Source organism: Phoxinus phoxinus (assembly GCF_949152265.1).
Source record: "Phoxinus phoxinus genome assembly, chromosome: 23".
NCBI lineage: Eukaryota > Metazoa > Chordata > Actinopteri > Cypriniformes > Leuciscidae > Phoxinus > Phoxinus phoxinus.
In genome coordinates this window covers 11,825,565-11,852,157 of record NC_136898.1, presented here as the reverse complement: position 1 = coordinate 11,852,157, position 26,593 = coordinate 11,825,565, and the positions used below count along the sequence as shown (strand labels likewise).

The 26,593-nt window shown below is 39.5% G+C and overlaps 2 protein-coding genes across 4 annotated transcripts in view; one reads left to right on the top strand and one right to left on the bottom strand.

The window, feature by feature from the left end:
* cblb (Cbl proto-oncogene B, E3 ubiquitin protein ligase) overlaps window positions 1-21,059 on the top strand; it is a 64,559-nt gene extending 43,500 nt beyond the window's left edge. Inside the window, exons 7-19 of the mRNA XM_079600763.1 lie at window positions 1,650-1,787; window positions 3,884-3,971; window positions 4,068-4,199; window positions 7,467-7,658; window positions 10,211-10,378; window positions 10,458-10,820; window positions 12,477-12,562; window positions 16,322-16,450; window positions 16,533-16,597; window positions 16,847-16,951; window positions 17,967-18,122; window positions 18,228-18,350; window positions 19,399-21,059. Of these exons, the coding sequence (XP_079456889.1) occupies window positions 1,650-1,787; window positions 3,884-3,971; window positions 4,068-4,199; window positions 7,467-7,658; window positions 10,211-10,378; window positions 10,458-10,820; window positions 12,477-12,562; window positions 16,322-16,450; window positions 16,533-16,597; window positions 16,847-16,951; window positions 17,967-18,122; window positions 18,228-18,350; window positions 19,399-19,649 (1,996 nt within the window). The 3' untranslated portion in view covers window positions 19,650-21,059. The remainder of the gene's footprint in view (window positions 1-1,649; window positions 1,788-3,883; window positions 3,972-4,067; window positions 4,200-7,466; window positions 7,659-10,210; window positions 10,379-10,457; window positions 10,821-12,476; window positions 12,563-16,321; window positions 16,451-16,532; window positions 16,598-16,846; window positions 16,952-17,966; window positions 18,123-18,227; window positions 18,351-19,398) is intronic.
* A 12-nt stretch (window positions 21,060-21,071) lies between these two features.
* alcama (activated leukocyte cell adhesion molecule a) overlaps window positions 21,072-26,593 on the bottom strand; it is a 63,794-nt gene continuing 58,272 nt past the window's right edge. For 2 of the 3 annotated variants that reach the window (XM_079600771.1, XM_079600770.1), the window contains 5 exons: window positions 25,031-25,160; window positions 24,178-24,204; window positions 23,794-23,908; window positions 23,407-23,530; window positions 21,111-22,625 (listed from right to left, as the gene is read on the bottom strand). In XM_079600771.1, the coding sequence (XP_079456897.1) occupies window positions 23,440-23,530; window positions 23,794-23,908; window positions 24,178-24,204; window positions 25,031-25,160 (363 nt within the window). In that variant the 3' untranslated portion in view covers window positions 21,111-22,625; window positions 23,407-23,439. Of the gene's footprint in view, window positions 22,626-23,406; window positions 23,531-23,793; window positions 23,909-24,177; window positions 24,205-25,030; window positions 25,161-26,593 lie in introns of all 3 variants that reach the window. The other variant, XM_079600769.1, reaches the window with a different exon arrangement.

Here is a 26,593-nt window from a genome sequence, read left to right as displayed (position 1 = left end):
ACTGTCAAGGCCCAGAAAGTTAGTAAAAACATTGTTTAAAATAGTCCATGTAAATATAGTGGTTCAACCATATAGTGGATTGAACTCCGGTCAATTTTAACATTGAGCTCATTTTTTTGTAAATTTGGTGTGCTGTCAATACAGAGAACAACGACAAAAATCGGTGTTGCCGACACTGTGTTATCCTCTTTTTAAAATTTGCACCCTGTTGACTTCAATGGGGCAAGGTTTAAACCTGCTTTTAGCCTCTTAACATCCTTAATGTGTCATACAAGTGCCCAGCCATGTGAGCGATTCTTTTAGAGTTAACACGGGTGAATCTGACTGCAGTAGATGTGAAAGATATTAATAAAAATTATGTTATTTCAGCCAGCGCAAATACCTGTATTTACTTCCTGTTTTCGGTCGAAGTCCAAAGTAGTCGATTGTCGAGTTCACGCGCGTGATCATAGGTAACTAAATAAGTATCAAAATACTTTTTTATTATATAATAAATTATGCTGATAGTAAATTACGAATAAGGAAAGGTATTTTCAGTAAAAAAATGACTGTAGCAAGTCTCATATTATACAAGAGAGACAGAGAGATGAGTTGATAGTATAAAGAATGTTAACAAGAGTGTAAAGACCTATACAATGTTTCCCCCTTGCGTGAAAAGAGCCGTGTACAGTGTGAAAGCAGTACAGTGGAGCATTTACGGATTAATCACATTTAACACAGAGAGCTCCATTCATCCCTAGCAGCTGCATTAGAAATAACTCTAATGTAATTCAGAAATCCTGCAACGATCTCTTACATCAGGCCTTGACCTTTTCGTGTGACGAGTCGGTGTGTGTGTGCGGTCTAATGTCTCAAAATAGTGGCTCAAACATGGCAAAACATCAGTGTTGCATTTACCACATCAAACTTATTCTGGCCTTTCTAACCTTTGTCTGATCCATTTTATTCGCATAGATGTTCATTTTGTCACATCACATTAAAGAATTAACATTTACCAATGCAAATCGAATTCTGTGCACCTGTATTCAAGACACTTTGTATAAACTTTCCACCTCCTGCTGAGAAATGTCAACCTGTTCTCCGTCCATTCCTCCGTCAGCCGAAGTGTTTTTCTTTTTTCCAGCCTCAGTGCCAGCCTGTGACACCCTGACGCTGTGGGATATTGAATGGAAAGGTTCAGTCTGGTACCAGCTAGTCTCTTAATCCTGGCTGAATTTGTTGTTCAGCAGTTGCATAACCAAAAGACGTATTTGAATAACTCCAAAAATGTGCTTTTCGTTTCCCTTTCCTTTAATATTTCTCAGTAAAGGGGCATGCAAAAGTAAATGCTATCCATATGGTTCAGCATTTCTCTCCTGTGTATGTCAAAGCCTTCGATTATTTCATAATTGCTGTTATGATATCAAAACTGTTATGAACTGGTGTTGTCAGTTTCTACCCAAATAAATCATTTCTTTAACGTAATCAACCCAAGCAGAGGAAAGGCTCAAGACCATGCCAACAACCTCCAAGTGGCTAAAAGAACGTCACCAGGAATCCAACCAACAAACATGAGCTATGCTAGCCAATATGTTTATGAGCTGTTGTCCATCTTGACAGAAGCATTTGTGCTTTGCAGTTTTTAATGCTCTCTTTCACACTGTCCCCAGCTACATCTTCAGACTGAGTTGTACGCGGTTAGGCCAGTGGGCCATTGGCTACGTCACCAGTGACGGCAACATACTGCAGACCATCCCACATAACAAGCCGCTGTTTCAGGCACTCATCGATGGATGCAGAGAAGGCTTGTGAGTACCTCAGACAGCTTAAACTACTAAGTAAACGTCAAAGCTTTGGCCTAGTGCTTGGTGCATGTTGAGCCATGTCCCCCCCCCCCCCCCCCCCTCTTCTCTCTATCCTTAAACTATTCATCTAAACCATTCAGCTGTACTAAACGCCCACCATCTCAACCCAATCACTTGCTTTACTCTTGTTCTCTCTCAGTTGATTTTGAATTCACATCTCACTTTTTTTTTTCAGAGACTTTGATCTTTCTTTGAAATAATGTCTAGACAGTGGGACTGTAGACGGGTGCGTTATAATGTCAGTATATGAATAAGGCTGAGCTCATGAATATTTATTTGCCGAATTGTCTGATCTTCCACTCTGATTTGGCATCGACATACAATATCATTCTAGTTTCATGTTTGATCAGATATTTTTCTTACCTTTTTATATATCCAACTTTATCTGCACACAAACAGTGCACTAGTGTAAAGCAACATATTTTGTCACAAAAGGTAAATATACTATCACCCTGCTCTTTATATAAAGTTGGATAAATAAGTATGTCCAACGATATCCACATACATAAAGTATACTCACTCACATAGGGCGAAAAATACTGCAGTATGTGGCATATTTAAACCGATTGATTGCTTTTATCATCACAAAATGTGCACTATATTAAGATATATAGTGTATGTTTCCATTCTTTATAACTTGTCACTCTTTTACAGGAATTTCAACTAAATTCCCTTTATCAGTAATTGAACTAAAATTGGTCAAAAAGTGCAATAAACCAATAAACCATCAGCTTTTAAGATTTAGGACCACTTTACTTTTTTATTATTTAAATACAATTATTATATATATATATATATATATATATATTGTGTATATGCTGTGTGTATATATATATATACTGTATATACAGTACATGCATATGTATTTATGTATATATGTTTAAAAATAAATCGTAAATCAAATATTAAATTAAGTTCTAATTAAAATAGTCAGTGGAGCATTGATTTTTCATTTCATATTTCAGATACATAAATACAAGTAATTATTGCCTGCATCTGAGCCAGCAGTGGTACATATTTTAATATTAACTGACTTAAGTTTGATTGAGTGTGGTTCTGGCGCCCCGTATGTTCATATCTGCTCGTTTTGTCCCATTTTACTGGAATCAACTCCGTAGTTCTTCTGTGAAGTATCCTATCAGCTCAATATGTTCTAGAAAACACACACACACACACACACACACACACACACACACACACACACACACACACACACACACACACACACACACACACACACACACACACACACACACACACACACACACACACACACACACACACACACACACACACACACACACACACACACTCCCCTCTTTCTCTTAGTTGGCAGGTGTCTTACTGGCATGTCTGTTTGATGTGTCATTTACAGGTTTTAGATGCATGTATCTGTCACTGTTGCTGTGTCAGTTGTCTCTAAACCACATCACACTGGCTTGTGGTTCTGTATGCCCGGCCTAGTGCCACATGTCAATCTCACACCATCTGAGCTGTACCTTGCTTCCCTATTAAGTTCAGATAATGAATCTGATATGCTTGCATAATGCTACTTTCTGGTAAAAGAACTGTACACAAAAGGAACACATTGATTATGTTAATATAGACATTTTTCTATAACCAGGCACACACAAGAAACTGATTTCTAAAGAATTTGAACTCCCATCATTATTTTTTTTTTTTTTATGCTTTCTTGTCTTTAATAACTGCTATCAGTTTAATTTAAGATATTTTACCATGTTAAAATCCATTCTGCTGAATTCTTTCCACACAATCAGCTCAGAAAATGCAGAAAAAAGTCTGCAGATTTTGTCTGGACGTGTCTCTCTCTCTCTCTCTCTCTCTCATCTGATTGCCCCAGCCGAGAGGTTTGATCCCTGCTGTAAGTGCAGCGATTCAGACACTGGCTGTGATTGGATGGACTGTGGAGGTGGCCCAGTTTCACAGCACTGCTAATAGAGATGCCAGAGAGCCAGTTGCACATGAGGACAAGTCTCTTAACCTCATACTCTTTTTGCTGTCTTTCTCTCCATCTGTAGTTATCTGTTTCCAGATGGGCGCAGTTATAACCCAGATCTCTCCGGCTTGTGTGAACCCACCCCACACGACCACATTAAGGTCACACAGGTTAGTAACCGGATGCACATTTGAGTTGACTTTATATCAGATTTAGTTTTTCATCTTCGTCATCTTTTTTCTCCTCTCTTTTTTCTGTCTTTTCAGGAACAGTATGAGTTGTACTGTGAAATGGGCTCTACGTTTCAGCTGTGTAAGATCTGCGCCGAAAACGATAAAGATGTAAAGATTGAGCCATGTGGCCACCTCATGTGCACTTCCTGTTTGACTTCATGGCAGGTAAATATTCCAAGTGTTTTTATACTCATTTATAATACACTAGTTTATTATATGCATTTAACAATGGCTGGAGATATACATGGACATGTACAGTACCGGTAAAAAGTTTGGAATAAATGCTGTTTTTTTTAAACTTTTTATTCATCAATGTTTCCAACATTGATAATAACTGAGTATCAAATCAGCATATTAGAATAATGTGACACTGAATACTGCAGTAATGGCTGATGAAAATCCAGCCTTGCATCACATAAATAAATTATATTTGACTGTACATTAAAATAGAAAACCATTATTTTAAATTGTAATAATATTTCAGTATTTTTGATTAAATAAATGCAGCCTTGATGGGCATAAGATACTTCTTTCAAAAACATAATAGAATAGTAATGTTTCCAAAGTTTTGACCGGTACTGTACATCACAGGAAAATTCTGTCAGTTTTTTTCTGAACATTTTTGGAATAAAATGTCTGACTCCTTTGACTTGCTGAGGCTAATTTCATAACTAGCATTTTTATATATTGTAAAAAAACAACACCATGTAATATTTTCACACGTGCACAATTTGTCACAATTACAGCTTGATGCACAAACACATTCTACTAAAATTGATATTTGTCTCGATTTTACCTTTATCCTGAGGTTTCTTCATACGTTGCTTCTCATATTTCATCTAAAGCTCTTCACTGACACTGTTGTCTCTTAGTAACTCAGTATGCTAACTTTATTGGGGCAAAGTTGTTTGGTGTGTTGGGAATGACGGCACAGCATGTGACATTCCTAATTAAAAAAATATTTTTACACAATAAATATTGAAAGCTTTGTTTATTTCAAACTATTTTATTTGTAATCATTTGTATTTACTTTATATTTTGTTTATTTACACACATAAATAAAACTATATTATATTATATTTAATTATATTATAAAACCCCTGAAGTGGAAGAAACACCCATACTGAATATATATAAATATATATCACCACACCGCTGCAGCTTTTCACACAGCTGTGCTCATGCATGAAATAAACACGTCTTATTTGCATGCGGTATGAAGAAACTCTTTGCATCACATGTAAACGCTTCAGTGACGCCCAGCGCTCAGCTAATGGATCTAGTTAAAAGTGCTTTAATGGCATGCTATGACCTGAATACTGAGCATCATCAGAATGAACAGCAGGTAATCTGTCTCTCCGTCGCCCTTGCATTTGTCCTGATCTCAAATGCAAGCGGCATGACAGCGGACAGGTGAAGGAAAGGCAGATAGTGCAGGAAATGTGTCCTCTCTGGTTGCGATAATCTTCTGGGTGTGTGTTGTTGTGTGTATTAATGCGTGTCGGCGTATGATTGTGATTGAGGATGTTTACATGGGTGATGTTAGAGTGATGTTACACATTTGGGGTGAAGTGTGTATGTGTTTACATTTTAAGCACTGGCCGAATTCTCCGAAATGTTCTGATCTAGGGTGTTGTCCGAGCATCAGAGCTTCTCTTTTGATAAACAGATACTTCAGGGCCAGCTAAACTCGGACGCCTCAGCCAGATGCATGCTACGTGTGTATCTTTGTTTGTTTTTTTCCCTTTATAATGGAAATTTGATTCACTCAAGCTGATCTGAGCATAAATCCTGATTTGAGTTTTGGTGCTTGGTTTGAGTCTGGCCAGCAACATGCCCATTCCCTGTATCTCTCCCCAATAATGTCATACCATTCTTCACTATATTACTAGAAAATGTAAAAGAGAAGCAGTACTATTGTAGTGTTTTGTGTTTTTTGTTCTGTTGGGCACAGTATTTTTCCCTCTGCTACACATCGGATCTGCTACCATCTGGGTTTTTGATGAGTTTGGCTCAGATTTGTGATCATTGACCGTGAAAACAGTCTTTACTGCATGAACATTGAAGTGAAGCGCTCAAGGTAATTAAATTCAGAAGAGCACTTCATCGAAACAATACAATGGCCCCCAAAAATTATTTGTGAGCATAAAAAGGGGATGAATGTCACTGCCTTAAACCATAAAATGTCAAATCAAAGTGACATTTATTTTAACAGAAAGATACAAGCTCACATTTTTTAAAAGTACAGTATGCAGACACTTTCTGCTTATGAAATGTTAGTGGAGCACGTTCGTAGTTGATGTGTTACTTTCATTTTAGATGCAAGTGTTTACTTTTGTCTGTTCCATATTTTAGTGTGTGAATGTGTGAAGAAGGATGTCATCTTTCCTTCAGGTCAGAATTGTTGTCACTGAACACACATTGTCACAACACATCTAAAATGACATCCAAAAGGCCTCAGCTGTGCCAAAGCTCCAGTCTTAGACAACAAAAGAATCTTTTTGAATCTCCTCTGCTGTTGTTCACCCTCTCGTTTTTTAAAACGGCAAGGATGGCTTCCCTTTAACCTGTCACCTGCCTGTAAAAGGGACCTGACTGTTAAATAAACTATTGAACCGGTTGAGAGCCTAGAGAAGTGTCGTCTCATCATCTCCTAGTTGGCAGGTGATTAATATTCATTGCTATTTTTCTGCTAAGTTTACGAACACACATCAGTGAAGTCTTGAAGGTGACTATCCCTTAGAAATCTCACTCTTTTTTCATTTTAATGGCCTTGTTTTATGCCGAGTCAGTTGGGGTGTGTTTCTCTCTCTACGTTTAAGGGCTCTAATTAGGATTAGGTTTCAAACGATGCTTTGATGTCTTTCCGCGCGACCCCTCAACCAGATGGCAGCCATGATCATCTTTTGTTCTTGTAAATATCGACACACTTTGATTCTCAGAGTTTAATGGCGGAAATGAAAGATGATTGTTGTTCATTTTGCCATGTGTAAGCCGTCTCCAGGCCGTACGGAGGCGTGCGACGTGGCGGAGTGGCCTGCGTTTGTGTCTGTCTTGCTTTGCTGTATCCTAAATGGAAAAAGAGAAATTCGGTACCAGGCCTGAGGGGGTAGCATGTGCGTTCCAGCTGTTTGTAATCAAACATGACTCTTCAGATCCTGCCAGTAAAGAGTTTCCTCATGGCCAAGGCATATTTCCACAACAGTGTGTCAGTGTTTACAGCGCTATACAAATAATCAGACCAGAACCGTTGAGGTTGATATCAGCGAAGGTACTACACCATGTGCGTGTGCTCATGTCTGTTTTGAGTTTTCTGGACTTCTACATGTGTTGGAGCTTTTGTGTGTGTGTGTATGTTTGAGAGTGCACGTTACAAGTGTGTGCGCTAGTGTTTTAAAGTTCACTCAGTGTGTCCTCGACTCTTTTCTGCAGGATTCCGACGGTCAGGGTTGCCCGTTCTGTCGCTGCGAGATCAAAGGGACTGAGCCCATCATTGTGGATCCGTTTGACCCACGCAATGAAGGAGCCAAGTGCTTCTTCCTGGACCACTTCAACTCCCCTATGATGGACATGGATGACGATGATGACAGAGAGGAATCATTGATCATAGACCACATCAGGAAGGTACAACATCTATGAGATTCCCAACATGATATCGAAATAGATCCTTATTACTTAGACTACTGTTCAAAAGTTTGGGGCCGATACGATTTTTTATTTAAAAAACAACAACAACAACATATTTTTTTATAAGCAGTCTCTTAAGCTCACCAGGGCTGCATTTATTTAATAAAAAATACAGTAAAAACAGTAATATTAATAAATATTACAATTGATATACATATATATATATATATATATATATATATATATATATATATATATATATATATATATATATATATATATATATATATATATATGATATATGTTTATTAAAATGTAATTTATTCCTGTAATAGCAAAGTTTAATTTTCCATAGCCATTACTTCAGTGTCACATGATCCTTCAGAAATCATTCTAATATACTGATATGGTAGCCTGGCAAGCCAGACACACATCAAGATGTTAGGTCTGGCAACTCACCATTGGCAGGGCTCAATCCGAGGGGCGGGATAAACGATTGTCTTTCAAATTCCCTCTGCACGCAATAGGATAGCGCTACAACCAACCAGAGCAACGAAGAAGGTGACGTAGTCAGAGCGGCAAAGATCAAAGATCTGGTCGGCAAATCTCCGAACACATCTTCCTTTTTTAAGAATGACTTAAGTGCCGTTCTTTGTTCTATTCTCAAAGAAAAGCTTAACGCCGAGTCCTCCAGAGTCGTGGCCAAAGCCGATTCGAAAGACCGCTGTTCGCCAGCAGCAGCAGTAGCCATTCTTTGTTTTCAAGTAGCAGGGATTCGTCGCAACTCTGTCGTCATTATGTTAAGCCCGCCCGCCGACTCTATACACAATGTGATTGGCCTGACTAGAGTTTGGTTTTTCCAGCTCGCAAGCCAATGGAGAGTTGCTAGACTACCCTGGCTGCAAAATAAATGTTGCTGCCGCTAGGGTGTGTCTACTGATATGGTGCTCAAGAAACATTTTCATAATGTTGAAAACAGTTGTGCTGCTTAATATTTTTGTGGAAACCGTGATTTTTTTTTTTATGTATATAAACTATAGAAAACAGCATATGTTTTTATAATATTACTTACTGTCTATATTACTAAGTATTAGAAAAATGAATTCATGATCTTATTGTGAACAATTCATCAGGGCATGTTATTAAAAAGATTACAAAAATAATCTTGACCACGTAATATTTGATCTAAATGTATCAACTTGTTCACCTCTGACACAACTTTCATGTCACTGAGCCCTTTTATTTTTCAATCCTTCCCATCCATTCTGCTGTGTAATGCCTACTTTTTATGACCTAGTCAATTCCTGATGGATAAAATTAAATCCAGACCTACTTTATTTATTTTTTTCACTCTGGCATACGTGTCTAATGCATTTCATGTTGACTTAAAGCCAGATCACTGTCTGTTATCACAGGTTTACAAGTATTTAGGAGTTTGTTTCTGCTTAAACCTGCTCAGTAGATAAGACTTCATTCATCGCTGTTGTCATTCCACGACCAATCTTCTTTTTTCCCCGGGTGGTTTTAATCTCATTCTTTACTGGACTTCAAAGAGACCTATATCTTGCTTTTATAGGTGCAATAGCCTCCTGCTCTTCACCAGCATAAATGTCAGTCTCTTTTATTAGAAAGAGAAACCTGTTGGAACCTGCCTCACGAGGACACAACCTCCGCAGCTCCACTGAGGAGATTCATTAAATGGTAGAGCTAGGAGAAAAATAGAGGGCACCCTCTGGCAGGAATGTTTTTAAATAGAAATGCTGGATATTAGTTTTTTTTTCTCTCTCTCTCCCCATAATGTCCTTGCAAGAGAACTTGTAGAGGATATTGGCTTCCTATTGAGTGAGAGCTTGTTTGTACTAAGAGTAGCACACAAAGAGCATGTTATTCACCTTTTGATTTCCTGTAACGTCTTTTAGCCAATTTAATTAGCAGCGCTTTCCCCCCTTATCATTTTTTTGGTGCACCACGAACAAAAGCAGTCCAGCTGCAGTTGCTCAGTTCATGGATATGCTAATGAGACTATTAGTTGATTAGGTAGTTGAATACCCTAACCTGCCTGAAGCAATTCATGGAGTAATAGGCCATTAGGATAGCTTTGTATGCAATCATGATGATGAATAACGAGTTTGTCAATGTTCTTCTCTTTGTACTGCTGTCGCGTTTGTCGTAAACATTTTATCTCAATCAAGAGTGTTGCTTGATTGTGTAAAACTCGCTATCATGATTTTTGTATGTTGTGGATGATTGCTACTGTATGTGGTCGCTAAGCTTCTCTAAGTGTTTTTACATTTATGTAATTACAGCAGAAGTACCACCAGAAATATCTTTGGGTGCCTTGGAGTCAAAAATGTTGTGAACGCTGTTAAAGGCAGTTATTCTGGGGGATTTTTTCAGTCATTTCATTCATGCTTAGAAAGTAAAAGCAAAGCGCATGATGAATTATGCACCAAATTGTAAACTTTGAATAAATTAATTGTTCTTGTCTTTGCAAACACTACTAAATATGTCATAAATCACCATCATTGCTTCTTTCTTTCTTTGCGTAGTCGATGGACATCCAGAACTCACCGATAATGTCTCCGAACTCATCCCCTGTGTGTGAACGCCGGAAACCCGCTGCAGATCACATGGGCCCGCACTTGAACATTCCCCCCGTACCACCCCGCCTTGATCTCATCCGTTCTCCCGCTCCCAGCCCCACAGGCTCCCCCAAGGTATCTTACTGATCATCATAAATATTTTTATTCTCAATTTAATATTCTGTTTTGTAATATTTCTCTTTTCTCTTTTCAGTCATCTCCAGGTATGTCCAGAAAACAGGACAAGCCCCTCCCTGCCCCTCCACCCCCACAGAGAGACCCCCCTCCTCCTCCTCCACCAGAACGCCCACCTCACATCCCTCAAGAGGGCCGGGCCGCCTGGCTCATCGCCCCTTCGTCTGGCCTTCCCAGGGACACTAGAGCGCCCCTGGAGGCCTGGAGTCCCAAAGACAGCACTGCTCTGTCAGACTGCAAGACTTCTGCTGCAGACCGCTCACCCAAACTCGCCCACGCCGCCCCTGCGCACATCAACGGGAGACCCCTCAGCTGCTCCGGCGCCGACTTGGGGTTGAACCGGACCGTCCACAGACTGAATGCTCAGCCAGAGTGTAGTAAGGTTAGGAACGCACACACATTCCTTCTGGATCATGCGGGTCACGTTCACACGCGCTCTTTGGAGAGCGACACTTTATATTAGGGCTGGAATGTCCTTCTTTGATAAGCAGAGTCAAGAACATGAGATAAGAGGAGAAAAATGACTGGACATTGTGTTTCGAAATCACCTAGAACCCTCTGTACTCATTCACAAGCCCTTACATGCCTATTTTAAGCCATAAATATTCACTTTTTTTGCTCATAGCTGTTACTAAGCAACAGTGACGATATTCGCAGTAAAGCAGGGCTGTGAAATTTGGCTGTGTGTAGTGCTTGTCTTTGGCCCTGGCATTAAAAAAGGAGGTATTTAAAACGCATTCAGCGCCTATCATTATTACAGCAGTTGCCCTCCCACCCCGACATGTGTTTTTGTATATATCTGGGTTAATGCTCCAGAAGTCAAAATGCACGCACATATTCGTGGCTCGCTGGGAGTTTGTAGATTATGCATTAAATAAGCATGTTTTTGCACAAGGGGATTGGAGAGAGTTACGTATTGGGTTGCAAAGCTGCAGAGGGTCTCTCATTAAAGCCCTTTTGGAAACTAAGAACTTCTCTGAAATGTTCTTGGTTGAATGAAGTGTATGTGGATGGATTTTTTAAAATCTTTTTGTTCTACTAAGGTTTGCAGCATGCAATTATATGTAACCACCAATGGACTGTAAAATTCTCTCTCTCCCTCTCTCCCTCTCGCTCTCTCTCTGTCCCTGGTTGGCATGTCAGTGTATGGATTCATTTAGTGTCCCAGTGAGTTTGGCCCCTGTTCTCCCGGCACAAACCCACACAGCACTGTCCTCAGGCCACAGCTAGTGTGCAGCATCACACGCTGCTCTTGATCTCGGAAATAAACCGGCTCAGACATCTGAGGCTTCTAGAGCTCCATGATGGAGATCCTGAAGATCCTTCTAGTCTGTTCATTTGACACATTAACAGGATGATCAGTGTGAAAATACTTTTAATGTTCTTTCTTTCTCCTTTTCTCTCTCCCTTTCTCAATCCTTTTTGTCTATAATCCGTCTATCCATCCATCTAGCTGGTCATCAGTCATTTCCATCCACCTGTTCTATCTATCTATCTATCCATCCATCCATCTATCCATCCATCCATACTTTTCATCTATCTTTCTATTCATCTATCTTGCTATTCATCAGTACTTTCCATCCATCCATCCATCCATCCATCCATCCATCCATCCATCCATCCGACTTGCTATTCATCTGTACTTTTCATCTATCTTTCTATCCATCCATCTGTTTTGCTATTCATCAGTACTTTCCATCCATCCATCCATCCATCCATCCATCCATCCATCCATCCATCCATCCATCCATCCATCCATCCATCCATCCATCCATCCATCCATCCATCCATCCATCCATCCATCCATCCATCCATCCATCCATCCGACTTGCTATTCATCTGTACTTTTCATCTATCTTTCTGACCTTCCTTCCATCCATCCATAATTATATGACAAATAATCTAACAACTATCACGGATAAGTCCCATTTGGATATCATCTGTACCTTTATGTCAGGTTTATTATTGAGCACTACATCCATCAATTATTAATCATAAATGGTGTTTTTTAACATTTAATGTTTGTGTTTCTCTGCAGTCTTTCATCAACGGTCTGTTACCTGGTGATGAGTATGATGTCCCTCCTCTGCGTCACTCCCCTCCCCTTTTGGACCACAACCAGAGGTGAGTGATATAGACACACACACACACGCACTCTCACACACACACACGCGCGCGCACGCACACACACACGCACGCACACACGCGCGCGCGCACGCACACACGCACGCACACACACACACAGACGTGCCACTCCCATCCCTGGAGCCCTGCTGTGGCTCTTGTTCTTTGTGTCCATGTTGATCATAATCACTGTAAAGCAGATCAATCTGTTTCTCTTTATTCTGAAGGGAGCCCCACCAAACAAACAACTGTGTTTACCCTCCCCAATTCACCCATAGTCTTCATATGATTACAAATTACCCGTTTACCGCTCTTGAGCACTGTTTTTCTGTGGACTTACTGATCTCATTGTGATGCCAATCAAGAGCATCTTTTTCTGCTTTGCTCATTGATCTGCTTTTGTGATTTTTAATAGCTAAATTATTATTGTCTCGCAAGTGTTTTTTTGGTGAAAAGACAAAAAGATCTTGTGGACTTCATGAATGTGTTAATGTGATCCAGGGATTGTGTACATAGGCTGCATCCTGTATATCTCTAAAGGGTCTGTCAGAACAACACACACACACAGCGATGTTTGGACACATGTGCACCAATTATGCAAGAGCACCAGGATCCGGAGAGCATGTGCTCTTTAAACAAACATAAAGGCACACACACACACACACACACACACACACACACACACACACACACACACACACACACACACACACACACACACACACACACACACACACACACACACACACACACACACACACACACACACACACACACACTGATAGAATTCCTGTGGGGCTTTTGAGGGAATTAAGCAGAACCAGCCTATGAGAGAGGTTGCACTCCAAGCAGCAAGCCATATTTCCTCTTCTGTTGCAAACACTTATGCTCTTTCTTTGTGTATTTTTTATACACAATTTTCGAATTTTTGTTGTTATTATTATTATTAGATAGTCAAGAAGAATAGTGGTGAACTTAGTAAACTTTGCCTCTAAAGCCCGGGACACACCAAGCCGACAATCGGCCGTTGGGCAATGTCGGACCGTTTTTGAGTATCGGCCAGCATAGTTTTCCTGGTGTGTTCTTTACACCGTTGCACGCCGTTGGCTCTAGTCTGACGCCGTCTGGGATTTTTTTGGGCCGTCAGTGAAAGAGGGAACTCTGATTGGCTGTTCAGCTTAGTAAACGAGTCAGTGCACGAGAATAATAGCAAAACAGCGAGCAAAGAAGTAAAAACGGGACAGATAGAAGGCTGTTCTAATTTCACGTCATCTTACCTGAGTGTTCCTTGGCGCATATTTCAATATTAACATGAGCGGAGTGGAATAAAGAAAGTGTTTAGCAGGATTGACATTCAAAACGGTAAGCACACACTGCTTTGTTTTTGGTTTGTGTATCTGCAGCCTGCAGTGTCGGTTTCCCTTTTTAATGACGAATATAGATGAATATATCTGCAAAAATAGATAGTTGTCTCATTTACACGCAGGCGCAGAACGCGCATTCTACCTGCAGTTCTCGCTGTGTGTTCAAGTGCAGCTTTCCCCCCGACACAGGTGACGCGACGCGACAACACAGTCGGCTTTCATCAGCGCTAGTTCTTTGTCGTCGGTTTGGTGTGTGCACCGTTTGTACTACAGACATGAACGATGCCTTACATTATGCTGCTTGATTTGATTTTTAACGTTACCTGGCTAATGATAAAGTTGACATTTGCATTTAGAAACTGCAAAGCAACATCTAAAAAACACAAATTACACAACCCTATAGTAGTATATTAAAAACTGCTTAGAACTGCTGTTGTTTTAGATGTTGCTTTGCAGTTCCTCAATGCAAAAGTAAAAAAACCTGTTACTTAAGGTGTTTTAAATACTGTTGATATGGAGTGGTATGTTGCTATAGAGTAGGTAGTGTTCTAAAACACTGAATGCATAGCAACATACTAAAAACTACTCAGTACATTGTTATTGCTAAGTTGTTCTGCTTATTTTTGATGCGTTGCTCTAAAGTTGGTAAGGAGTGGTTTTCAGCATGTTAGTATACAGCGATTATACAGATAGTGTTCTAGAAACACAATAAACACCCTAGCAGACTACTTTTTATATGTTATGCTGTTTCAAAATGTTGCAATAGGGTTGATAAAATGTTCTTAAAAAAAAAAAAAAACACTGCATAGAAATGCCCTGACTCCTATAGCACCCTAGCAATAGTCATTGGTTTGGTTGTCAATGTTAATGGCTTCATTCATGCAACACTGTTCTGCTCCTCTCAGCAGTTCCTGCTACAAGAAAAACTGTGTTTCTGTCACCACTTTGACAAATGAAACCGAGTGGTTCTGGAAACCACAATGGCTGTTGTTTAGAGCCCTGAAGAATAGTGCTGTGTGTATATGTGGTGTATCTATCCATAGAGCTGCGTCAGTAGTGTTTATAGAGGCTAAGATTACTGTATTGTGTGTGTGTGTGTGTGTATGTATATATATATATATGTTCTCTACTGGCTCTGGGCACAGTGGATTCTTTGTGATGGGCATCACACACATCAACATACGTTTACTTTACAGAAACACAAACACACCACTGACTTAGAACGGTTGAGAGCATTTTCCACCTCCTCAAAGAGCAAAACTTGTGAACCTGTCATCTCCCTCTCACTTTCATAGGTGTTTTTACACTGCTATGGTTGGCTTCTGTTAAAGACTTGGCAAATGTACATCCATAAACACTCTCTTGATGTCTTGGAAACAAGGAACACTTCGAAACACTTGAAAAAGATATTTTAATGAATGGCTTCATCATCACAGGGAGATGAAGTGCCTAAAGCGCCCTCTAATGGTGCATTGCGGTAGCAGTTAAAGTTTGGCTGGAAAACCGCCCATCGGATCCCAGCTAGTTAACCTCTCTCCTTCCCTCAGTGGTGCCAGCCTGTTTAAATATTGGACGTCTTTGCCTACTTCAGCTCAGCCTGGGAGTCTTAGTTAGAGCATTACGTGATTAAACTGGCTAATCTCGCAGCGACCCGCTCACACACTGAAGAGTGCTTGTTTCAATGAGTCAGCATGAAGGCGGAGAACATCGTCCAAATATCCCGTCAAAGAGCCTTTTTCCACGAGTGCTGTGGCATCACTTATAATGCTGTCGTCTATGTAAATATTTACATATGGTTATTCCACACTTTGCTGTATTTTGGGAACACATGAGCTGTTTTTTGTGTGCGTATTTGTTAATTCAATAATTCATTTTTGGAGTTAGGGAGTTGTTCGGCTTAGTATCAAACTTTCCATGAATCATGTCTCAAATCATGCAGTGTGAGTGAAGGTCTGCTCCCACAAACTTTAATTGAAGGAGGGAATTAGTCCTATATAAAGATCAAAATATCATAGTCTAAAAACACTCTAGCAACCGCAAAGCAACATGCTCAAAACTGCTCACATTGCTATGATGTGGCTTAAGCGTTCTGAGTATTTTTAATACGTTAAAGAGTGTGGGATCTTTTTACACCTAGGAACCACCTAGAGCACCATATCAACCATTTTGAATGCCCAAGCCACTCACAACTTCTCTAATATTGTGGCAACTACTTTTGCAATGCATTAGGCGAACATAAAAATCATGTGTGAAAAACAAAAATGTTGGGCTGAATGCTATTGATGTGGTCATTGAACCTTATCCGTGTGCCTGAAGCATCGTGGGATTGCACGGTTCTGACTTGGTGTCATTTGTGCCTGTACATGTTGTGTAATACGTTTTGTGTGATCTACAGACACACCAACCCCTTCACAAGCCACCGGAGTCTGACGGAGAGAGTGGAGGACGAGTATCAGATTCCATCATCGCATCCCGTCTGCATCACACAGCCACCCGTCTGCATCCCCTTCCGCATCCCCAACAGGTAAACACACACACACACGATAGCGAAACAATGACTGTTTTAACGTCCCGTCCGCATTTTAATGCGTTTTCTTTCCATAAAGGGCTTTAGAAAACGGCTTGTCGGATCTCTCCACAGAATTAAAGAAACATAAACCTCCAGAGCATGGTGAGAGAACACACACATATACAGAAAATACACACACACAGTCTCTCATTTGCCATCTTCATTTTCTGCATGGCCATCTTTTAGTGTGACTGTGGGAGTTTTTGTGTGTTTGTAGCAACAGGGACTAAAGTATAAATTTTTTAATGTGGCGGCCAGTGGTTGTAGAAGTCAGTTGTGGCTGACATGGCTAACTCACCGTGAGGTTGAGGCCATTTTTAGGTCAGTATAACTCTGTGTTGTGTTCCTCAGGTGGGTTTGACTCTGGTTCATTGATTTCGGGTGTGTCTCACACCACACAGTGCCCCCTCCACAACAGGACGCCCTCAGACTACGACATTCTACTGCCCCCTCAAGGTAGCCGTTGGCACAGCACCTCAATCTGATTAGTTGCCTGATTAGCAGACTGGTGTTCATTTGTTGGTTTCTGCTTTTACTGTTGCACTAGGTCAGAGCTGCAAACACCAATGCAGTCTTTATTAATTATTAAGTCACTAAATCTGATTATTAGCTTATATTATATAAGCTGTTTGATGTAGTTGAGGTGTGTTTGTGTGGTGCTTCTATTCAGACACTTAAGATTAATTTCTTTTTTTACATTCATTCACCTTCACTTCCATACATTTTTGATGTTAATATAATTCTCTTATGATTTTAGCTTGTTTATTTTTATATAGACAGATTCATGAAGACATCAATTTGCCTTATGTTTAATTCATAGTCATACTACTGTCATAAACGTACGGTAATACAATTGCTAAGTAACTAAATGGCCATTTTTTTGTCCATATAATTAAAACCATAATGCAGTTTCTCAAAATAAAGACTTGTTTCTCAAAAATATAAACTCTAATTTTGTTTCAAGGAAGGTAAGGGGTTGGTAATTATCAATGTCTACAATTGTTTGATCAAAAATACAGTGTTGTGAAAATTACTACAATCTAAAATATACTTTTTTCGTTTTTAATATATTTTAAAATGTAATTTATTCCTGTGTTAGCAAAGCTGAATTTTCAGCATTATTATTCCAGTCTTCAGTTTTACTTGATCCTTCAGAAATCATTCTAATATGCTGATATGGTGCTCAAGAAACATTTTTTTCAGGATTCTTTGATGAATGGAAAGTTCAAAAAACAACATTTATTTGAAGTAGAAATCTTTTGCATCTATGTAAACTTATTTACTAAATAATCTTATTTAATTGAATGCATTCTTGCTGAATAAATGTATTTTTTCAAAACAAACAACAAAAATTCAGAACGCGTTCAATTCGTGTCTGAATGATATTTTAGCTCCATCTGTTGGTGAGAAGAGGAACTGCTGAGGCGTGTAGAAAGACTCAACCACTCTCTCTTTCTCTCTGTTCTCCCAGCGTCTCCAATGGAAGACCCGTTCAACTCCCTTCCTCCGTCCCAGCCTCCTCCTCCTCCCCCCATCAGGAACAGTTTCACAGAACCCTCGTCCTCCTCACCCTACCCCAGACCTGCCCGCCCCTCGTCTGGACACGACCACTTCCTGCTCAGCCCAGGTCAGGCCAAATCCCACACATCTGTGACTATTAATGTAGTATACATGTCAAATACTGCTGTATTTGGAGTTGTATTGGTGTCTAATTATCAGTGTGATTTTACAGACACGTTTATAGACACATTGATTAACTCTGCTCCGAATCCCCCCGTGCGGAGACTAACCGGAGACAACATGAAGACGCCGTTCAGGGCTCCTCAAGACTACGATCAACTGCCGCCCACCTCAGGTACTACACATTGTATAAGGGCTGTTATAAATCAAATAGTTTTGGTTTTGGATGCTAATTGGCCAATACAGAGTTAAAAGGATTAGTTCACTTCAAAATGAAAATTCTGTCAAATTTCTTCCTTCTGCTGAACACAAAATACGATATTTTGAAGAATGTCGGTAACCAAACAGTTGATGGACCCCATTGACTTCCATAGTATTTGTTTTCCTATTATGGAAGTCAACGGGGTCCATCAACTGTCTGTTTACTGACATTCTTCAAAATATGTTCCTTTGCGTTCAGCAGAAGAAAGGAAATCATACAGGTTAAAATGACATTTCAGTGACCGTTTGTGTCCTTAATTTTGTTTTTAATATTAATACTGTATTTGCTACTGTTCAAACGTTTTTTTTTTTTTAACAAGAATGCATTAAATTGACCAAAAGTGACAATAAAGACGTTTATAATATTACAAAACTTTCTATTTCAAATAAATTATTTTTAAAAACTGAATTCTGGAAAAAAAACCTCATCCTGGTTTCTGGAAATAAATGCATAAATTAAATTTTAAAACCTATTCAAACAAAATACAGAAACAGAAATTCATTATTTTAAATTGTAATATTTCACAACATTACTGTTTTTGATCAAATAAATGCAACCTTGGTGAGAATTATGAGAATTATTTGAAAAACAATTAAAATACACTGATTTTATGATGTATTGTTATTATATTCACAATAAAGCTCAACCTTTCATACCCTGTATTTTAATATTATGAGCTGAAAAAAATGAAACCACATTGCTGACACTGATCCAAGAATATACCTGTAATTCCTGATAAAACAGCTGTGAGCACAGTGTGTTGTTCTGAATACATAATAGCTGTGCAGGTTTATTAAATGAAGCCATTAGCCATTAGCCATCGAGATGAATGCGCTCAATGAATTATTAATTATTAGCCTGTAATGGGTTTTTAATGTGTTCCTAGTCTTTTTAGTCGGCCTGCTACCATCCTCTCTCAATGGCCCATTTTGACTAAACGCTCTTTGTTTCCCGTTTACAGTGGCCGTAGATTGCTTCAGGGCACCTGAGAGACCTCCTAAACCACTTCCCAGGATCATCCCGCCAGACATCCACAGAAGACTGCACGAATCGTCCCGGGAGAATGTAGACGCCAAGATCGCCAAGCTGATGGGCGAGGGCTACTCATTCGAAGATGTGAAACGAGCGCTGATGATCGCGCAGAACAAAGTGGACGTGGCTCGGAACATTTTGCGGGAGTTTGCGCTAGTCGCCCCCAGGCAGGGCCTGTAACCCACGCCGATACAATTTCAAACTACGACTGACTTTTGAGTGTACAAACCGCAGGCTGACTTCCGCTTGCTTTCGTTTAGCGCACCCGGCAAACAAGACGAAAATGTGCTTTTTTTCGCCAAAAGGATTGTCGCGTCTGCAACGACGGGATCCTATGAAAATAAGCCTTGTGTTTACAGTGACGTGGCTTATCTGCAGTACTCAGGTCATCGTCATTACAGCTCGGGATGTTCAAGAGAGGAATTGAAATAGAATTTTTCATATTTGGAGGTGTTCATCCACATTTTAGGGTGGGTTTGCATTTCTCTGGACGGAAATGAGAGCAGCGCTTCTGTGTGTTTGCCAGTGTCTGCGGGCTGTTCATGCCTTTCCTGCCACACACATATACACCCGCGCGTTCCTGGCCTCTTGGGTATCATGAATTTCACAGTAATGGCTCTCGGTGTGACCATGTCTCCTTTATCTCATTATTTCGCAGTGAACAAGACAAACCAGATCAGATCGTTTGAGGCAGAAAGAGACGGATTTCGAATATCAGGTTCACGGTTCTCTTTCGGTCTGCTTTTTTTAGGTTAGCCGCTTTTTATCAAGTCTTAACGGTCGCTTTCGACGTCTGAGTGCATTCCAGCGTTAGCAAGCAAGGGCTAATATGGTAGTTTCATTTTCTGTAAATAGAAGGGCCTGTCAACTCGTGAATAAAACAAACCCGAATGTCTGCATTACTTTAGATTCAGTGCAGTGCAGGAGGAAGACACCTCAACCTTTCCCATTCCTTCTTTCGGTTACCCACAGCTCACTTGCACTGACGCCATATGCAAAAAAACAAGAACTGGACATGCACCATTTTTATTAGCACCCAGAAAATAAGCCAAAAAAACACTGATTAACATGTACGAGTCATTTTAATGGCGTCAAATTGAATTTGACGTAATAGTGATGCCCACAAACTGAAGATTTAAAGCGACACTCCAGCGACGACTTCATTCAAGGCCTTTTGGGAATTCTGGGAATGGAAGCTGGCCTGCTTTGACTCTTTCCCACTGGCCGTCATTCCTCCCTATCAGGTTTTCTCTTGAACTTGAAACTTCATTTTTGCACTCTCCATCTTACACTTGAAAGTCTGAGAACTGAGTGGACCCTCTAGCGGAGGAGGACACGACCTCCGACAGGTCTGCGGGGGGAACGGTTTCTGTTCATTTCCCCTCTTCTTTTTACGAGAGATTTTAGTTTGTTGGAAAATGCCTTGTGGATCATTTAAAACCAGTGATGTGTGCAATTAATTTATACTTTGTTAAAAGTTTTCTCTGAGATTATTTTCATCTTTCAGTAATGTATGTAACCCGTGATCTGTTCTTGTGGAAAAAAAATGTTTTATAAAAGCCAGTATTAACATCTGCTATATGTGATTTTATTTTTTATTTTATAAATCACTGCGCATGAAAAGAATCCAGGAATTTTCTTCAAAATGTACACTTTTATTGTCAACAAAAGTACAAAAACAAAAGTCAGTATTTACAATACTTTATGGCCTTCTTTTGCGGTTACCCTCTTTGGTTTCACTGCTGACCTGATGGTTCAAAATATGCGAGACACTAAACATGAACATTCAGAACACGCATGTGGAGATGAAACAAAAAGTGAAAGCGGAGTTTCTTCTAAATATGCGTGACAAAGTGAGATTATAGTTTAAATAAAAAAGGGTCGTTTCAGTGACTAAGCAGAAGCACAGCTAACCTTGCATTTCTCACACTTTATAAATAGCCAAACACAAGCAAGACATTCAAACATATTTACAGCCTCTTTAGACCATGATGAACGGAACAATGCTTCAAACCATCGCTAAAGACTACAGTGTCGGACATCAACCTGACAAAACATCGTAGACACTGGAAACGATGTAAAAAAACAAAAAAGATGCAGTTATTGTAGTCTGAGGGAAGTGCAAAACTGAAAGGCTATACAGTGAGGCTTCACATTAATAAACTGACTGAAGTTTGCCTTTCAAACACTGACTCTTTCTGTTAAGGCAGAATAAAGGGGCTATTCTTTTATATTTACTTTCTACCAAAAAAATAAAGGCTCTGCATGCAAGGTCGCTACCACCCAGTCTGATACCGAGAGCGGATGTTTGCTTGTTTATTTATGCTATATGCGAGTCACGTCAATGTCACTACGTTAAACTCTAGCGGGCCGTGTTCACAGCCCTACAACTATGACATCATGCAACGCAACCTGAAGGCCACTGGGTGCAGCAGGACATTTCCCTACACTACGCTAATTTTCTAAAAACCCGTTTTCACTACTTAGCCACTTCAAACTAGACGAAATAACATGTATGTCACAGGGCAGTGTCGTAAAGAGGTACCAATAAATAAAACATGAGCGAACAGAGGTGTAACAGCAGTGAAGTCATCGTTCTTCCAGCATCCGACCGCGATCTTAGGAGTTTTTCACGAGGGACTGTGAGATATCAATATGTAGTCCCACAATCCTTAAATTTTTTTTTTTTCAATAATCCAAACACTAAGCAGAGTGAACGTACCCCCCTGAATTATTTACACAGACCTAAAAAGTGTACAGCGAATTTACATTATTATTTTTTTTACTATAGGGGGAGCAAAACAGCTGTGCCCACCACATCAGCAATGCGCATGAAACGAGAACATTCACTGGGAACACAAAAAGAAAAAGTCAGAATCGATCAAAAGTAAATGCAGTCCTCGGTGCAGACTAAATTTACAACACAAGGGGTTTCTCTTTTACTCTGTATCGTGGTGGGGGATTTTCTTTTCTTTTTTTTCTTAGGAAACCGTTCGTTTAGAGTAGGAACTATTCTGGAAACATTCTGCGATGCATGACGCACACGAGCAGCCTGAAGGAGACGTCGTCGCCGTCCAATCAGATGTCTGGAATTAGATGATTGAAGTGTGTAGTACTGCACATTCAGTGTGACAAGGCCTCTTTCCTGGTTCATACCTGACATGATACACAAAAAACAATGAATGTGATTTCAAGGATGAGAAGAAAAGCCTATTAATGTAGCTTGACATTCAAATATTGAGTTGGCATGCTCAATATTGCACTTATTTCAAAGCCAAATACAAGGTTCTTGCCAGTTGGCTGGTACCTTTATTATTAGCTACTGTAATATACTCTTATTTACATCACATTGTAAGAATAGTGGTTTAAAACCTCGCTGATGAAAATGATACACGGGATTCAAATGAAAGATATCCATAACTGTCTAGGAAAGAAAACATCTGTCATGAGTCATGACTACACATATTTTAACATCTATTACCTCAGTGGAAAAATTATCATCAGTATTTCCCCCCTGAAGCCTCCATGCGGTGACAAATAAAAGATTCCTCACATTAAGCCAGCAAAATGAGAATATGAGATTCAAAACGCTTACAATGTTTCTCACCTATTTGTGAGAAGTGGAAACCGACTCAACTTATATGATAAGTTGTACGTATATGATACTGAGTGACAATAACCTGCAATATTTTTGGCTAATAACATATATACACACTGTATATATCTGTGTGTGTGTGTGTGTGTGTGTGTATGTTGCCAATATTACTGGCCATAAAAAAAAAAAAAAAAGATATATATATGAATAATTCCTATACACTACATTTAATTGAAGTTTTATGGCCAGTAAAAAATATTGTTGCCAGTAAGTTCTCATAATTCACCCACTATTGGCAGGTGTGAATTTTACACCGGTTTACACTTTGAAAAACCTTCTCACCTTCTTCGTTCCTTTTGACGCCTCTCCCTTCTTTTAGACATCAGCTTTATGATTGTTCTCCTCCAGTTTCTTACTCTCCTCTGAAGTGCCTGCCTCCTTCTCTCCGGTCTTCCAGGTGCCTTGTCTAACAGGACAATTTTACCTTGATTAATCTTTCAGCACATTCTGCGGCTAGACCATTTCTGGCTCGCTCACTTCTCTTGTCAATTTCAACAAATCATGCTGATGTATAACAGCAGATACTGTGACTCGGTTCTACTGCAATCATACGTACTTCATTCGATGTACAGGTTGTAATTTAAACATTGAAGATGATTTAGGGCTGCGATATACACAGTTTTTTTTCCCATACTTCACTTGTTTTTGCGATGTAGTGTAGCATCTTACCTTGTTTTCTTGATATATAGCCAGTAGATGAGTCCCACCAGAGCAGCGGCGAGTAAGAGTCCAACCACCACACCCACTATCACTTTGGCTTGCTCCGTGCCATCTTCATTTTTTTCTAAAGGCAATGGACACATAAACACTTTATGACTTCCTCTACAGCATTATGATTCTTTAGGGAAAGGCAATCCTGGGAAATGAAAAAAATGATTGACAGAATCCCGCTACTTGAGAAAAATTGAAGCTGGGAATATATTTCTGCAGGTATGACAGCTAAAAGAAACGAAGTTTGCATGATGTCAGGATGCTTGACACCCTCCGACTCATGATCTTAAATTCGTATTAATTTCAAGTGAAATTCAAGGGAATGAAATCAGATTATCTTACCTTGTTTGGGCTTGTCCTCCTCAAATACTGAAATCAGATATAAAATTACATTAACTTTGGGTGCAAGATGAAACCAAACTGGCATTTAAAACAAATTTGGTAGTAAAAAGCCACCACCCAACTGTGGTTTAGATGCAAAACTGATTTAAATCAAGTATTGTCCAATCAGATTCTAGTAAGGAAGATGACCACAAGCATGCGATAGCGGTCGGAAAGAGAGGAGGAGGAGGAAAAAAAGAGATAGCAGTCCAAGCACCCTGACACAAACAAAATCCGAGCCAAAGCGAGATCCAAGAGAGAAAGAAAGCGTTTCATGCCCCGTTAGTGAACAACAGGACCTGAGAGAGAGCAGCCAGCCCTGTCTTTCCAGTGTTCACACCAGGACACTAATAATAGTGAAATAGTCCACTAAATCACCCTGCATTTGAATGGTGCAACAGGCAAAACTGTGTGAAACATGCTAGTTTTCACAGATCTCCTCACATGCACATAAGAGATGTTAGATATGGCATCTACTTATCAGGGCTGTCAAACTAGTCTATGCCATAAAAAAAAAAAAGAACAAAATACATTCTAAATTCTGTCATTAACAGCAAAATAATTGGGTGTATGTTTAATCTATTTCTGTTGGTCAAACCGACTATTTTAGTGTTTTTCTACTAAGTGTGTCTGACCTCAAATCACTAGGTCTTAGGCTATTAACCATCTTAAGTATGTATAGCCTAATGGTTCTCTTATTAATCTAAATCTGTTCTTGACAGCCCTATAATATGAGCCTTTTTAAAGGGGTCGATTGAGTGGTTAGTAAGCGGTCCTCACAGCGGGAAACCCCTTCAGCGCGTTCGTTACTTACGGGAAAACACGTTGATGTCTTTCATGTCGTATCCGAGTTTATTGGTCACGAGACAGCTGACGGTGAGGTTCTTACTGGACACTACGGTCAGTTTGAATGTGGCCTTCCCGTTGACATACGACGTTTCATCCTGCAAGACAAACAGAACATTTCGGTAGGCTACAGTTATTTTTAAATATCTTTTTATATTTTATCTAAATATTTTATTAATAATAAGCAAAAGTCAGCAGAAATGGCTAGGAAGGTTAATTTGAAGTTATGTCGGACCTCTTTGCTTAAGGCGCTATTTAATACACCTCACCACTAGAGGGCGCGGATGATCCTCAGCTTATTTTAGTAAGCTATCGTGTACTCTGTCTGCACCACACCCAGCGCTAATGGAAACTCACAACACACACACACACACACACACACACCTCAGGGTCTGGAAGTACGAGTGCAGAGTGGGGCTAAAAATCTCACTGTCAGTAATCACACAGCCATTAAATGAGTCTCCATCACAAACACTTCAATATCCGTGTCATTAAGGCAGACTGAGTACTGAACCCCTCACAGAGTGCAGGATGAGTTACTGATGCCAACACTGCGATCCACAGGAACACACAGCAAAACAGCAGCAAAATATAGGCGAACATAAATAAGCAGCCATTAAGACATAATCAAATCCCAATTTCATATAAACACAATTTTATTATTATTATACATTGCTGTTCAAGTTAAGGGGTTAGTAGATTTCCTGAAAGAAGTCTCATTTGCTTGATAAAAAATAAAGTAAAAACAGTAATACACAGAAAAGTTATTTCAAAATTTTAATAATATTTTAATTTTAACCTATTTCAAAATGAAATTTATTTATGTGATGGCAAAGCTAAATTTTCAGCATCATTACTCCGGTCTTCAGTGGCACATGAGCCTTCAGAAATTATTCAAATATGTTGATATACAAGAAATTTTTATTTTTATCACTTCTTATTTGAAATAAGAATCTATTTGCATCACAATAAATGCCCTGAATGTCACTTTTGATAAATTCAATGCATCCTTGCTAAATAAATAAAAATATATTAATTTCTTAAAATGGTAAATGGACTGCATTTATATAGCGCTTTCACAGACCCAATGGCCTCCAAAGCGCTTTACATGTTGCCTCACATTCACCCATTCATACACCGACGGCGGTGTCAGCCATACAAGGCGCCATCCAGCTCGTCGGGAGCAGCTGGGGTTAGGTGTCTTGCTCATGGACACCTCCACACTTTTTTAAAATTTGATTAAACTGTTTCACTGATGGCTTAGTTACTGCATTTTTGCTTTTGAAAGGTTTTTATTTATTTATTTTTTTACGTTTTTAATATTTGATTAAACCGTTTCACTGATGGCTTAGTTACTGTATTTTTGGTTTTGAAGGGATGTATTTACTTATTACTTAAAAAGTAAACTAAGTGTGTAACAATTGTATGTTTACAGCACTAGGAAGACTGAAATCCAAGGCAAGCGGGTATGGAACAGGACTTCATGACCCTGCAGGAAGCACACCAGATCTAAACTCAATCATTTGAAATG